Raw genomic sequence first — 15,111 nt, forward strand, 5'->3', positions numbered from 1 at the left:
GTGTCGAAGCGGCCTTTAATTGAGGCAGCATTTTATAATGTAACCTTATTATAATGTTTTTTAAGTAGATATAAATATATACATTGTTGGTTGCCCTTAAATAATTAAAAGGCAGGGTATCAGTGATAAAGCTAAGACATTTGACCCACTCACCACGGACGAAGTCGCGTGTTAAATATTATTATTTTATAGTAATTGTTAAACAAAGAGTATCAGATGTCTAAAGTTGATATGAAAGTTATTTACAGTGCTAAAACATTGACTACAAGAGTCCTCTGTTTGTTCACTGTACTGTAACTGTAAGCTCATTCGGTTCTCCTGGACCCCTCGGTGCTTAGTGCTCGCATTGTTAGACCGATTATAAATGTAATTTGCAAATATCATACATTTTTAGTGCGTAATATTTACATAATAACGTTCATCTTGCAGTGTACACACGTCGGAATTGTGTATTGATCGATATAATCGACTTTAAAAAGAGTGATTCATTTCAATGCTCAATTCGGTTGTATTTTTTTTTTTTTATTTATGTTTGTTATTGAATGGAGAATTCTTTTTTTTTTCAGAAAGGTTATACTTTGGTCGTAAAATTGATTCACTAGTTTCAACCGTGAAGCAGTTGTGTTTGCATGGCTGTGTTACGGTTTGAATATTTCGATAACATTTCGATAACACCCTGTATACAATTTGTATGTTTTATGTAATAGTGATATAAAAGTGACAGGCTGTATAAACACCTATTACGAAATCAAGCAAATCAATTATAAATGTGGATAACGTACGCTCTGACGTTACTCAACCGCGCCGTGTCTTACTACACGGTCGGGAGGATGAGGACCAGGGAGGAGGAGGGGTTCGTTGTGGTCGACCAGCAATCGATATGGCCCGAGGACGTTGAGGAAGGCTACGAAATCGCTGAACCAGCATTATCTGGTATTCTTAAAAGTATCACACACGGTGAAGATACTGTAATATTTTATCGTAACTAGAGATGTTTTTCTGTACTAGAGTTGGTTAATATCCGATATATAGATATCAATATATTGATATTGAGTTCTTCTGTACATTGTTGACCATCTATTGCGATATCACCTACACTAGTCGGATATTTTTATTCATTACAAGCGGGTTGTTTTCGTTATTATATATTGGATAACCGATATCTAGTATTAATGTTATTGGTCCAATATATGTATAGATATTGTGAGTACAATATATATATATATATATATATATATATATATATATATATATATATTGCGCACACTTAACGAGTATATAAAATTTTTTTCATGTATCCAATATAATGTATTTATAATAACAATTTACAACTATATATTTAATTTGTAAAGATATTTGGATGTTTGTTACTCGGTCTTCAATAATCAAACATCGTCTTGGTTTTGCCAAAGACTGTACAAAAGTTGACTATACTTTAATAGATGATAATGGAATGGTAGCTTCGTCTACGCTAACGGTATACGCTGGCGGGGCACCAGTGAGGGATGATAGGTGAGGATGAAAGCAGGTCACTTAGCCCATCATAACGAATGCAACAAGTATTAATCACGATGGTTTCCAGGGGAACCGCGTGGAGGTCGACCTGACAGGACTTGCTAGCAATGGGGCCATTAATCTCCATTACTAACAATCCCTTCCCTCTCTAGTTAGCTGTACTGGTATATCTATTCCATTGGCGATTCTACGATGAAAAACCTGTAGTTACAACGCAATGTTTCAGTTTGAAGGGTGGGATATGGCGTGAATTTACAGGGTACACAGGAATAACACCCGAGTCCTCAGGAATGGCAACGCGTGGGGGGTATCATGGGCGAAACAGTATACTCTGTTATGTCCACGGTACTGCTCATGCCTATAGGCGACGGTTACCACTTTCCATCAGGTGGGTAGTCAGCTTGTTTGCCATTCTAAGTTGCATAAAGACTACCGCTGTCAGAATGTGAAATGATGAAAGAAGACTGTTAATATGTATACATATATGGTATGTATAAGGCGCTATTGTTGGCAGTAACAAATGGGTCGGCGCGGTATCGCGACGAGCGGCCGGCGCTGCCCACAGACCTGTCTGACACCAGCGACAGCGAGCCTGACAAGCCGCACAGGTATCTGTCTCATCATCAGCGTCATAATAATTACCATAGCACCCGTAGGCTTTCCTCATAAGGCGAGTTTTGCCAGTAGTTGCCACACTTGGCAACCGTAGTTAGTCTTTGATGTTTTAAGAGGGACGCCGCTGACAATCTCTCGATTATGAAGTTCCCTTGGTCGCCTCTTACGAGAACCATGGAAAATGAAGGGGTGGCTCATTCTATTCCGGGACCACAAGTCCATATGATGATGATCATATCGGCCGTTAACTGTCTACTTTTGACCATAAACCTCTCCCAAAGACTGCACTAAAGAACGATTCCGAGCCACTTGAGTTTAATGTCAATTGAGTTGTGTTTACCAGAGGGAGACTTTGTACAAAAGTCGTTTGCTCGGGTACCTCTGTCGCATTCGTGTTTCAACCGTGAAGCAGTTGTGTTTGCATGGCTGTATTTCGATTTGAAGGGTGGGATATGGCGTGAATTTACAGGGTACAGAGGAATAACACCTGAGTCCTCAGGAATGTCAACGCATGGGGGGTATCATGAGCGAAACAGTATACTCTGTTATGTCCATGGTACTGCTCATGTCTATAGGCGACGGTTACCACTTTCCATCAAGTGGGCCGTCAGCTTGTTTACCATTGTATAAAAAAAAAGAAAATTAAAAGAATTCTCACATTAAAAGTTTGTTAATGAATTCCATTTACTAATTCCATTAGAGTACACCCGAGCGTCTATTTAAACCGCTGTCATGGACAAATTCGTTCACAGCAGCGGTGAATCGGAGAAGTGCACAGCGTCCCACGAGGGCAAGGTGATAATGCAGCAGGAGTTCCCATTCAACATAGACCAGATGTTCACCATGATCTTCACCAACTCCAAGTTCACCGTCGAGCTGCTCGCCGCCAGGAACACCACGGATTATGTTCAGGTCTGTTGTTATTTTTTTAATAAATCAAGATGAAATTAAAGGCCTATACTAATGGGTAATAGTGGGTGGAAGGGATTATTAATAATTCCGCTGCATCAATGTCCTGATGAAATGTATTATGATATACTCTATCAGGACAAAAAAAAAGGAAAAAAATCAAACGTACCTCAGGTTGTGCAAACTAGGTATAATTGCTAACTTAAATAAAAAAAAAGCTCGCTTCTTCACCTTTTCTTCCTTCGCTTCGGGTGTCACGTCGTCTGTATCAAATAGGTAGCACTTAGTTTAATTAACTACGAGTAAAATCCTCGTCAGCTTGTTTGCCATTCTAAGTTGCATAAAAAAATACTAACAATCCCCCCCCCCCCCCCCCTCGTTACTATTGTTAATAATAACTTTGGTAAAGGCATTTGATTTGGCAGGCAACGGAATGACTCCCACACGTATATTTTCCGTCAAGGAAGTTGTGATTTCATGGATGTATTACGGTTCGAAGGGTGAACTATGGTAGTGAAGTTACAAGGTACAAACCGATACGACATCGTGACCTTCAAATAAAAAGCATATTTCTTTTTAAAAGGCTGGCGGCACACCTGCTTTCTCTCTGGTGTCACGGGTGATCATGGGTGGCGGTAGTCACTTACCATCAAGTGTGCCGCATGCTCCTTTGCCTCGTGTGTTCTAAAAAAAGGATGCTTTAATCCTGAGATGAGAGAGATCCTCAGCTTGTTTGCCATTTCATAAAATAATGAAAAATTATTTCTGAGGTGTATTAAGATTCATTTAGAGTGTCGCAGTCAAGCAACGTGCACGTGACAATCTTGGTGTTACAGGCGTCCATAGACTACTGTAACTGTTTGCCATCAGACGGGCCGTATGCTAGTCTATAGCTCTTCAATGGTATAAAAATGGATGTGACACGTTTGGCGGTAATAATTGGTGATGAATTTTAAGTGTGCGTGTATTGTGCGCAGGCGCAGTGGCAGGTGCAGGCGGGCCGCAAGTGTCGGCAGTGCAAGTACACGCTCGCACTCACCACGGGGCCCATCGGCCCCAAGGAGGTGCAAGTTACCGAGACACAGGTACGTACAAAGTGTGTTCCTGTATTTTTTTTTTTTTTATTATGAATTTTGTGTGCGTTTAAATACTGTTTCTCTCTAAATCGTCTGGATCTACTTAATGCAATTTATTCAACTTGATATAAATTGCAATAGATGAGTGTTGCACTCTCGAATAACAACACTGATATAACGATATTATATTGTATTATTATTAAAGGACTTATTGGTCGAGGCATGGGCAGCAGCGTCCCTCTAAAAACATCACCAAAACTTAACTGCCAGTTTTTTAGTTGCCAATCCGCCTGCCAAGCGTGGCAACTAATGGCAAAACCCCCCAGGGGAGGCTTATGTTCAGCAGTGGACAGTTAAAGGCTGGTATGATGGTGATGATTATATATGGTAAAGCAATTTCTAAAATTAAAACTTGATATTAGAGAAAAATGTTTAATCTCAAGGCCAATTTGAACTGAATATATTATATTATAAACATATAAATATGCTATATACAACAGTAATTTAGCAAAAATATCGATTAAAAATTTTACATTTAGAGAGTCCCAGAATCGACCATTTTGAGTTCAAATCCAAGGGTAGTGTCGTTCTCATTTCACCACGTGGCCCAAATGTAATCGGTGGTGATGTGGTGTACAGGTGATGAACAAGTGTTCAAAGCCTGGCGTTCTGTACTCGATCGACGCGGAGAGCGAGAATGCAGGCATCCCCTACGCGGACTACTTCACCGTGAACGTGCACTATTGCCTGCAACGGGCCGGCCGCCGCGCCGCCCGCCTCAGCGTCTACGGACACCTGCGCTACAAGAAGACCATGTGGCCCATGATCAAAGGTACGCCGCTGCCACCCAACCCTGGCCCTTCGTCGATGAAGAGAGCGGAATTGTTTTTTTTTTTGAGGGGTGAAAATGGAAGGGCAACCCCGCCTACGCTAATAGTATACGCTGGCGAAGCACCAGTGAGTGATGATAGGTGAGAATGAAAACAGGCCAATTAGGCCAACATGATGTATTCATTAAGAATTAACCATGATTGTTTCTAAGGTGGACCACGTGGAGGTCGGAAGTTGGGCATATTGCTAGTAAGAAGACTCATTAGATAATAGAGATATTTTTTAATAATATCGACTTGTTTGCAAACTCTTAAAATGTCGTTTTTTGTATAATTGGATTCGAAAAGTTGTTATTTGCTGAGAAGAATCCGAGAAACCTAACAGTTACTTTTATGTACAAGATAATTTTAAACTGTAAGTTTGAAGACTAAGATCTTTAATCAGTGCGTACCATCTTTATTCGATGACAATTTATGGAACCGAAATATGGTCTATACGAATACACTATACGAATGCTGCAATAGAACTAAAGTGCCCGACATAACCCGAAAAGTAAGCAATCTGAAGTAGCAATGGGCTGGTCACGTAGCTCGAAGAACCGACAACTGATCAGGAAGATAAATTCTCGAGTGGTTATCCCGTACGGGTAAACGCAGTATAGGACGACCTCCCACTAGATGGAGTGATGACCTCAAATGCATTGCAGGTAGTTAGTGTGGATTAGTTAGTGGATGCTGGTGGTTCAGGACCTTTTCTTATGGTAGTCTTTTTTTTATACCACTGAGATGGCAAACAAGCATATGATCTACCTGATGATAAGCGGTTACCGTAGCCTATGAACGCCTGCAAGAAACCTCTTTATCCCTTTTGTGAAGAATCTCGAAAGGAAAGGAAAGAAAATCCTCGGCAGGGTGCTCATTCCGTAACCTGAGTGTTGGTAGATCTCTGAAACCGTGATCTTTGAAGTCTATGCTCTACAGTGTATGATATGATGATGGTGGGTAGTGCGTGTGAGCGAGCGGTAGCACTTAGTGCGCTGGGTATGCGCAGGGTTCATCGAGAAGAACGCGATATCAGGGCTGGAGGAGTACTTCCGGCTGCTGCAGGCGCGCCTGGCGGCCGAGGCGGCCGGCGCCGCGCCGCTCGCACGCAAGGGCCGCCCGCCGCGCCGCACGCTCGGTCAGTACGCTAGTTTGTTTATTTAGCACTAGCTACCCGCCCCGGCTTCGCACGGATACTAAATAGTGCGGCCGGTACCGCCTCAACCGCTATGTCCCTGCATTTTAAATCTGTCTGTTTGTTTTAAATTACTTTAAAGACAAAATAATCTTTTTTCATTCAAATTCCGATATCTCCGTGAAAAATGATCTTATCGAGGATTTTAAAACAGTAAGTTATCTGGTCCATATGGTGATAATAACCCAAAGAGGGTTGACGTCAGGCAGGAGGCAGGTTGATAAATTTTCTATAAGTTAAATCCGTAAGTATACCCTTAAAAAATACAAATCGATTTAAAACTGACAGAATTATGAGGTAATTAACGTAGTAAAATACAACCGAATTAAAAATCTCCCTTTTTTTAAAAGTCGGTTGAAAATTGTAACTGAACGATGTCTGAAATAATTAAGAAAAATTTATAAAACCAATAGAAGCCGAAATAATAATTTTTAAACATTTAGTTTGCTTGTAAACATGTTTGTTCCGATATCATACAAATCTACAACACCAATTTGGATGCGGTTTTCATAAAAACATAAACATAATGTATGTCTTATCTAGTTACTGCATGGGGGTATCATGGGCGAAACAGTATACTCTGTTATGTCCACGGTACTGCTCATGTCTATAGGCGACGGTTACCACTTTCCATCAGGTGGGCCGTCAGCTTGTTTGCCATTCTAAGTTGTATAAAAAAAACCAGTTACGTCGAATGACTGAATGATGGAATGAAATAAAAATTCACTCATTCATAGATAAGTCATCTCGATCACACATACGAATCATGGGAACAACAGTTACACTAAACTCCGAAGTCGGTGACTTGACCTGTTGAACTGATATTGCAGCGTCGTCCCAGGACCCGACGTCGGTGCCGGCGGCGGCGGCCGGCGCGCTGCCCGCGCCGCCGCTCGGCGCCGCGCCGTCCCCGGCGGCGGCCGACGGCGCGGCGGCGGCCGGCTGGTGGCGCGGCACGGCCGGCTGGCTGCTGGCCACGCTGCTGGTGCTGCTGGCCATCAACGCGCTGCTCTACTGGCGGCTCTACTGGCAGCCGCCGGCCGCCCTCGACTTTGATCTGCTGCAGGACAGGTGCGCTCACATATGTATACACTGGCTACTTACAAAACTAACAATTAATTATTACTACTTGTCTTATTGTATTGTGAAAATTTTATTCTACGTATTTCACATTTAAAAGGATTTTTCTCAAACATGCTTGGAAATGTGAGCATTATTTTGACAATCTTCTTAGAGATAAATCAAAATTGTCGTACTGACCAGATACATGCGGGCAGCGGCCGGCAAAAGTTGTATGAAAATCCATATCTGTCGTGTTTTACGGCCAGATAAATTACTATGTAAACTCATATCTGTCCTGTAATTTGAAATTGGAGTGACCTTTTAATTTCAAACATGACTACCAAGGAGGTAACTAATAAAATGTTTTATTTAAATTTCGAACTGGCTTGCAAATAGAAAGCTGTTTATTGAAAAAAAAATACAAAGGAACATTATGGCGCGTGAAAAATTATTATTGTTCGTTATTCGTCATTGAACTTAAAAAGTAAAATTGTGTTTTTGATTTCCGCGCATTGTTTGAGAAAAGTACTATACAAGTCTTGGCCACAACTAGACATTGATGGACTCACGTATGTGTGCCTTGGCTACGCTTCGGCCCACATTTGCATGTTGGTCCATCAATGCCTCAGTTGCTGGCCGCTACAGTAATGTACTAATAATATATAATAATAAAATAATAATATATAATAGTAAACTTATCCCATAGAGGGATCTCTTACAGTCAACCTTTGAGAAGCTGAAAGGAAAATATTGAATATTTGAGAGTAACCTACATACATAAATAATAGTAGTATAAACTTATACATATATATAATATATAAGTAATGTTTTATATATAATATATTCACAATCGACTCAATGAAACAGGAGTGTCAGAATAAAATTTTAAAAGAGCCGCTTTAAACGATTTTAATGATTGTGCCATCTTCAAGTTACTAGGAAGTGAGTACCGGAGACGTGCAGCATGTACAGTGAATGACTTGGCGTAGCTTTGAGTGTTAAAACAAGGCGAAACATGAATCAGGTCATTACTTACGCTGTCTTCTGATGTCAAACAAAAATTTTTTTTTGTCCAACTACTAACATTCCCCTTGTTCCCACTGTACCTAAGTGGGGGGTGTTGAGCTGTGTGTGAGCGTGTGCATTCCGTGTATGTGCAGGATGAGCACGCTGAGCGGGTCGCAGGTGGCGGAGTGGTCGCGGCTGCTGCAGCAGCACTCGCTGCGGCAGCGCGGACAGCTGCTCGCCTGGCGGGACGCGCTGCACCGCACCGTCACGCATCTAGCGCAGGTAACCGCCGCCACCACCACCATCACCACCACCACCAACACCATCGCCACCACCACCACCACTTCACCACCACTACCACCACCACCACCACCATTACCACCACTTCACCACCACCACCACCATCACCGCTACCACCACCATCACCATCACCGCCACCACCACCCCCATCACCACCGCCACCGCCACCACCACCATCACCGCCACCACCACCACCATCACCACCATCACCGCCAACACCACCACCATCACCACCATTAAAAAAAATTGACAGCTATGTTTTTTTTTCTGCAATGGACATTAAAAAATGTATCCAGACACGGTCAACTTAAAGTGAACTTGTTCTTTTATATAATTTTTGAGCATTCAATGTTATGATGGAAATTTCCAAAGTTGTGCAAAGAAGGGTTAAATGTATATGTGAATATTACAGACGGAACAAGCGTTGAAAAACTTGTTGGAGACTATCAAACCGTCGCTGGAGCGCGCGCAGCAGCAGGCCGAGCAGGCGCGGGACGAGCTGTGAACTGTCGCGGCCGCCGCCAGCCGCCAGCCGCCAGCCGCCAGCAGCCAGCCGCCAGCACCAGCACACGGGCCGGTCGCCGCTCCCTGCGACCTCACACGTTCGTTTCACTCACAGAACTTTCATTCAAATCAACTTTATTATGAGCCTTTTTTAGTAATTGTGGCACAGAAGAACGGGCGTGAAACTCGGCTGTTGCATTTTTCAAACGTAAGTTGAGTTTAGTATTACAATAAAGAATTTTCAGTTAGCTCCAAGCTCTAAGTTAAGGTTCACCGTAGCAAAGGAAAACTTCTAAAAAAATTACTCGAACGAAACAAGTTTTAGAGCCGATTAGTGAATTTTTACTTTTTTTTTTTCTATAATTTTTTATTATGAATTTCGTACAAGTAGACACTGTATCCAGGATTCTGCATTTTATATAAAATAAATTAACTACATATTAGGTTGATAGCAGGTTAGCCTAATTTCTGGACTATTCGAGTCCCTGTTTTATTCGTTTTGGCCCGAATACCTGATACTGAGTTGGCAACACTGAACATTTATTTGTACTCGCCGTTCGGTTCGCGATATTAAACCGCCGCGTGGAGCTGTGACACGGATCAAGTGCGTTTTTGAATTTAAGATGTTTATCATAAATGTCTGATAGAGGTTTTCACGTGAGAATATTTGATACTTTCAATGTGTGTGAAATAATTTAATTTTTTTTTAGACTAAGTGCGAGCGATTTTATATTTTTAAATAAAATTCACGCTGGCGTTCTTGTAGTTTTGGTCAGTTTGTAATGACCACTGTCTCTTGTGAGTAGGGTGACCATTCTAATAATTTGAAGTACTAACAAAAATCCGGATATTTAAAAGAGATTAGAGAGAGAGACCAGAGGGAGACTTTGTACAAAAGTCGATTACTTGAGTGCCTCTGTCCCATTCGTGTTTCAATCGTAAAGCAGTTGTGTTTGCATGGCTGTGTTTCGGTTTGAAGGGTGGGATATGGCGTAAATTTACAGGGTACAGAGGGATAACACCCGAGTCGTCAGGAATGGCAACGCATGGGGGGTATCATGGGCGAAACAGTATACTCTGTTATATCCATGGTACTGCTCATGTCTATAGGCGACGGTTACCACTTTCCATCAGGTGGGCCGTCAGCTCGTTTGCCATTCTAAGTTGTATAAAAAAGAAAAAAGATTCAGATATTTTAGTCACAAAATTATATTGTAGTTAAATAAATTTTGTTCTTTAATAATTGAAACAAGTTATGTGGAAAACAGCCAACTTTTGTGGAGGTCCCAAGTAATGTGGAAGTTTTCTACACAATTAGCCCCAGTGTAATGTGACAATTGAATACTGATAAGAAATTGTTCAGACGTGCCAAAAAGTCCGGATGTTCCGAAGAGATGGCAACCCTGCTTAAAAGTTTTACTAAACTGAACTAAAAACTAGAACGCCTGTCTTGATATTTATCTTTCTAATATATTTAATTGCGTTTCGGTTTAATTTATCAGAACTGAATTAGTATATACTCATGATTAGATCGTACTCGTGTTGGTCTAATTAATTGACTCAAGCTAACGATGAGAATTCGTCCAGCAAGCTAAATTTTCATATAATTTTGTCAGACAAATAATAAATGTAAATGCACGTTTGTTATTTAGAATTAGTTTGCTCTAATTGAATGTAATGATGTCTCTGTACAATGAAAACCTCACGGATCCCCCACTGTGATAAAATTAGATACGTTAATTTAATATTTCTATAAGTGTTTTTTCAATATACGCTTAGCGTTTCTATTTCTCGTTTTAGTCGTACGCAAATTTAATACTATGTATTTACAAGTTCTTTTTTTTTTAAATATATTCTTTTACACATTATTCCTATTTATATTTATGATTTAAACTTATGAACTACCATGAATTAAATCAAATTTAATATATTGAAATATAAATTTTAAATTATTTGGTTTATCAAAAATCGTATGTGTATGTGTACATACAATGCAATAAAAAATTGTGTAACCAATATAGGCGTTATTTACTTTTGTTTCGGTACATAGATATATGTATAGCTAAATTGTAACAGCTCCTACCAAAAACGTATGTGATAAGATTTACTTTTATTGTTGCATTTTTGGTTGGCCGCTAGTTGTTTAGTACTGTTAAGCGCGTACTTCAAGGTGACAGCCAAAATTTGTAATACTTAAATAAGGTATTAATATAATTAATTTGCAATAAGTTAGTTTTAATAACTGAATGTCTGGTACATTCAATGATTTTGCTAACATTTTCCACTTTTAAATAGCGTGCAACGAATCAAAATCGTTTATTTTATCAAATTATCAAACAATAACCCCGGCCCTGAACTAATGATATTAATAAGTACAAATGCATGGTTATCGTGACAATACTGACTCGATCTAATTTAGTTTCTGTATATCTATTATTAATCTGTACAATTTGGACTTTACATGAAATTTTCAATATTTTTTTTTTTTGTAATAATGTGACTATTGAGGGGTTCGAACGTCGTATGTATAGTTTACAGCGTTATTTAGCTCCTTACACTAATGTTACGCTACGTTGGTAAACTGTTAAATTAAAAACTACAGTTTCAGAGGTGCCATGTTCCTAAAGCTATCTCTTACTCCTATGTACATATAATACCGTTAATGCGACAGCTTCACGAAATAACTGTTTTATGGACTAAATTTAACTAAATTTATAATAATTTTGACTTAAATATATTAAGGATTTAGTTCGTATCGGTCTTTAAAATAACAATTTAAAATATCAATATGAAATTTTTAAATTTATTTATTTATTTATACTTTATTGTACACACTAGTACTACATAACAAATATGACAGAGGTAAGCATATGTACAAAGCCGAGCTTAACTCTAAAAGAGTTCTCTTCCAGCAACACCCAAAGTGGAAAGCAGCATGTTTAAAGATGGGTCTAGAGACATGGTGCCTCAGAATCAACTTAATGACTTTATAATAACAAATAATTAATACCGCAAGGAGAAAGCAAACTGTCACAATAAAACGTTTGTAAAAAGCTTAGAAACTAAATTTAATGATTTTTCACATCTCTTCCATCTTACCTGCACCATGGTATAAGAAATGGGATATATTCTAAGACGCCGTTAAGTAAAACCTATCTCTGATTTTAATTTGATATCACAGCTTAATCTTTATTCTAAAAAAAACTCACCCATTCGTGTTTCAACCGTGAAGCAGTTGTGTTTGCATGGCTGTGTTTCGGTTTGAAGGGTGGGCATATGGCGTGTATTTACTGGGTACAGAGGAATAACACCTGAGTCTTCAGGAATGGCAACGCATGGGGGGGTATCATGGGCGAAACAGTATACTCTGTTATGTGCATGGTATTGCTCATGTCTATAGGCAACGGTTACCACTCTCCATCAGGTGGGCCGTCAGCTTGTTTGCTATTCTAAGTTGTATAAAAAAAACCATTTTAGTATTGATTATTATTATTAATTAATTAATTCGTATTGATTTGTCAAATAATACTAACACGAAATTTTAAAATTAATTTTAGAGATAGGTAAAGGGAATAGTGTCTCAAAATTGACCTTAATGAGCGATAATTTATTGCCATCAATTCTATGCTCGTCTTGCGATCTCCATGGTTTAAGGTTTTTTGATTCGAGCACGTAGATACTAACAGAAAATAAAATTAAAAAAGGTAAACACAGGTGAATAGTTGTTTGTTATTTTTACCTGTTTTGATTTTGAACTTATTAAATTATAAAATATTTACCAATTTCCAAGTGATTTGTTTAAAAATATTTACATATAATATATATATATATATATATATATATATATATATATATATATATATATATATATATATATATATATATTTTCATCATGTACTTTATTTTTCAAAATATCATACAAGCTGTAATGGAAGCCTAAAAATATTTTTTAAGTCTTGTGAATACTATCTTTTCGTTTCCATTGCAGCCTTGTTTTTTTTTATTGCGTGTTTTAATAAAGACGTTTATCTAAACAGCTACAAGTCTATTTTGACAGATAACAAGGATTTTTTTTACTTGAAATACGATTTTCAACTCGTGTCTGTAATAAATTCAAACAACTTTAAAAAGTTAGTAGTTGTCAATTCCATTACATATTTTTGTGTGTATTAGTTGATGGCTTTGCCGATTATGATATTCCTTTTAACGAAAATTTTACAGCAATTTTGATTTTTAATGATTTTACTGCATACATATGTATATATATTTATTTTGTAAAAAAATATTCTTGTATAATAAATATTGCTTGAAGCAATCGTCCGCCGGTGTCAGCGACCCAGTGTCAATAACAACAATACTAGTAATTAGTGATAACTTATATAAATCATCGAGATGTATACAAAAAAAAAATATAAAATGTTGAAATTTAAATGTTTATAGACTAAGTATAAGATATAAATATATGTATATTAATGTTTAAAAACATCCTATATTGTACAGTTGTGTTATTGTATTGTATAGTTGTAACGATCTCTTCTCTTACTACTTTTTAGTTGCGGTGCTGCAGTTTTTTTTTTTTTTTTTTTGTGATTTCAATAAGTATGTCAATTATGAGTGGTTCTTGATTCTGGAAGCATTTTGTATATTGTATTTTTTTTTTCTTAATGTTATGCTGGATTTACACGCTCGGTTTATTATGACAAGCGGACACAAACGTGTAGAACGTAAACAATAGCGACATTGATTTTTTTTTCATTGTCGTTATATAAAAAAAAAATATTAGATTTGACATTTGTTTGAGCACATAGCTAGTTTTAAACTTTCACGTTGTTTACACATATTTTTAATTTACGATCCGGAACTTAACGCGACGCGATTATAGGTAACTGTATACATACAAGAATTTTATTGGCGACGTTCAGTCCTGCCATAACCGACATGGTGTAATCTACGTAGAATGGTCTGCAATAAAAATCAGGTATGTACATATTATTCTTTGAAAAAAATGAAAGGGAATAAGAAATGTGACATAGATTTTAAATAGTATATTAAATAATTATTAATAATAATAGCATAATAATATATGTTATATTTGTAGTGAAATAATTTTGTTTCAACCGAACTTTAACAAACTAGTAGGTCAGTAACGCAGAGATAAAGAAGAGCAATATTGTTATTGGACAAAGACTGCTTACCTTTAATCACACCGCGTTTAATCTTGATGGTGAATTAAAAAAACATATAAATTCATATTATAGGTACAGTAGCTTGTCAGTAATTTACTACTCTTCGCCGTTGGTTTTTAGGGATGCTGATCGTATGTTTAGTTTTATCGCCGATCCGATTTACATTGGGATTAAAAAAAAAAACAAATTTTATTATCAATATTTTGATATCACGGCGAAATCTTTAATGTAAGGTCGAATATGAACTAATTTTCCAATAGATTTTTTTTTTAGTTTGTAATCGTCCATAAAACAGTAATTTAACGAAATTTGCAGAATTCATCCTATTATCTGTCTGTATGTAAACCAAATTTGCGACAAGCACTTGCAATGCTTCTACACGTTTGTGCGTGGCAAAAGATTCTTGTAGCAAGCGTGTAAACCTAGCATAACCATATTCATTCCATAATGTGTAAATGATCTGAATACATTAATTAATTTGTATGTAATAGTGGGGTGGCTGTCATAAATTCCTATTAGTGGTAGTTACGGTGCATTTGCATGACCTTGCCAAACGTAGTTCGGCGTGAGTGCACAAACAATTCCTTAGTTGTACTAAGTGATTTACTTTGCTAGACAAATCTATCAGCAGTATTGAATAAATATTTTAATGAAATTGCAGTTTTATTATTTAGACGCGTTTGCCACCAACTTGCTGGAGTCTCGTCGGATTACCAGTGTTATATGTTTAAATATTTAATATGTTATTTCTACTATTGTTGTGGTTTTTTTTAATGGGTGATTATGAAATGGTAATTAGAGATAGAGTAATGGAGATTAATGGCCCCATTGCTAGCAAGTCCTGTCAGGTCGACCTCCACGCGGTTCCC

At 37.9% G+C, this 15,111-nt stretch overlaps 1 protein-coding gene across 8 annotated transcripts in view; it reads left to right on the forward strand.

Annotated features, from left to right (window-relative positions):
- Positions 1–14,897, forward strand: part of LOC113522300 (protein Aster-B-like) — a 56,072-nt gene extending 41,175 nt beyond the window's left edge. For 7 of the 8 annotated variants that reach the window (XM_052898808.1, XM_052898811.1, XM_052898809.1 and 4 more), the window contains 8 exons: positions 2,030–2,123; positions 2,883–3,042; positions 4,017–4,124; positions 4,755–4,947; positions 5,997–6,125; positions 7,013–7,253; positions 8,405–8,534; positions 8,965–14,897. In XM_052898808.1, the coding sequence (XP_052754768.1) occupies positions 2,030–2,123; positions 2,883–3,042; positions 4,017–4,124; positions 4,755–4,947; positions 5,997–6,125; positions 7,013–7,253; positions 8,405–8,534; positions 8,965–9,057 (1,148 nt within the window). In that variant the 3' untranslated portion in view covers positions 9,058–14,897. The remainder of the gene's footprint in view (positions 1–2,029; positions 2,124–2,882; positions 3,043–4,016; positions 4,125–4,754; positions 4,948–5,996; positions 6,126–7,012; positions 7,254–8,404; positions 8,535–8,964) is intronic. The other variant, XM_052898810.1, reaches the window with a different exon arrangement.
- Positions 14,898–15,111: the final 214 nt, after the last annotated feature.

The sequence above is a fragment of the Galleria mellonella genome, unplaced genomic scaffold, assembly GCF_026898425.1.
Source record: "Galleria mellonella isolate WM207_F2 unplaced genomic scaffold, CSIRO_AGI_GalMel_v1 utg54, whole genome shotgun sequence".
In the NCBI taxonomy this organism is placed as follows: Eukaryota; Metazoa; Arthropoda; class Insecta; order Lepidoptera; family Pyralidae; genus Galleria; species Galleria mellonella.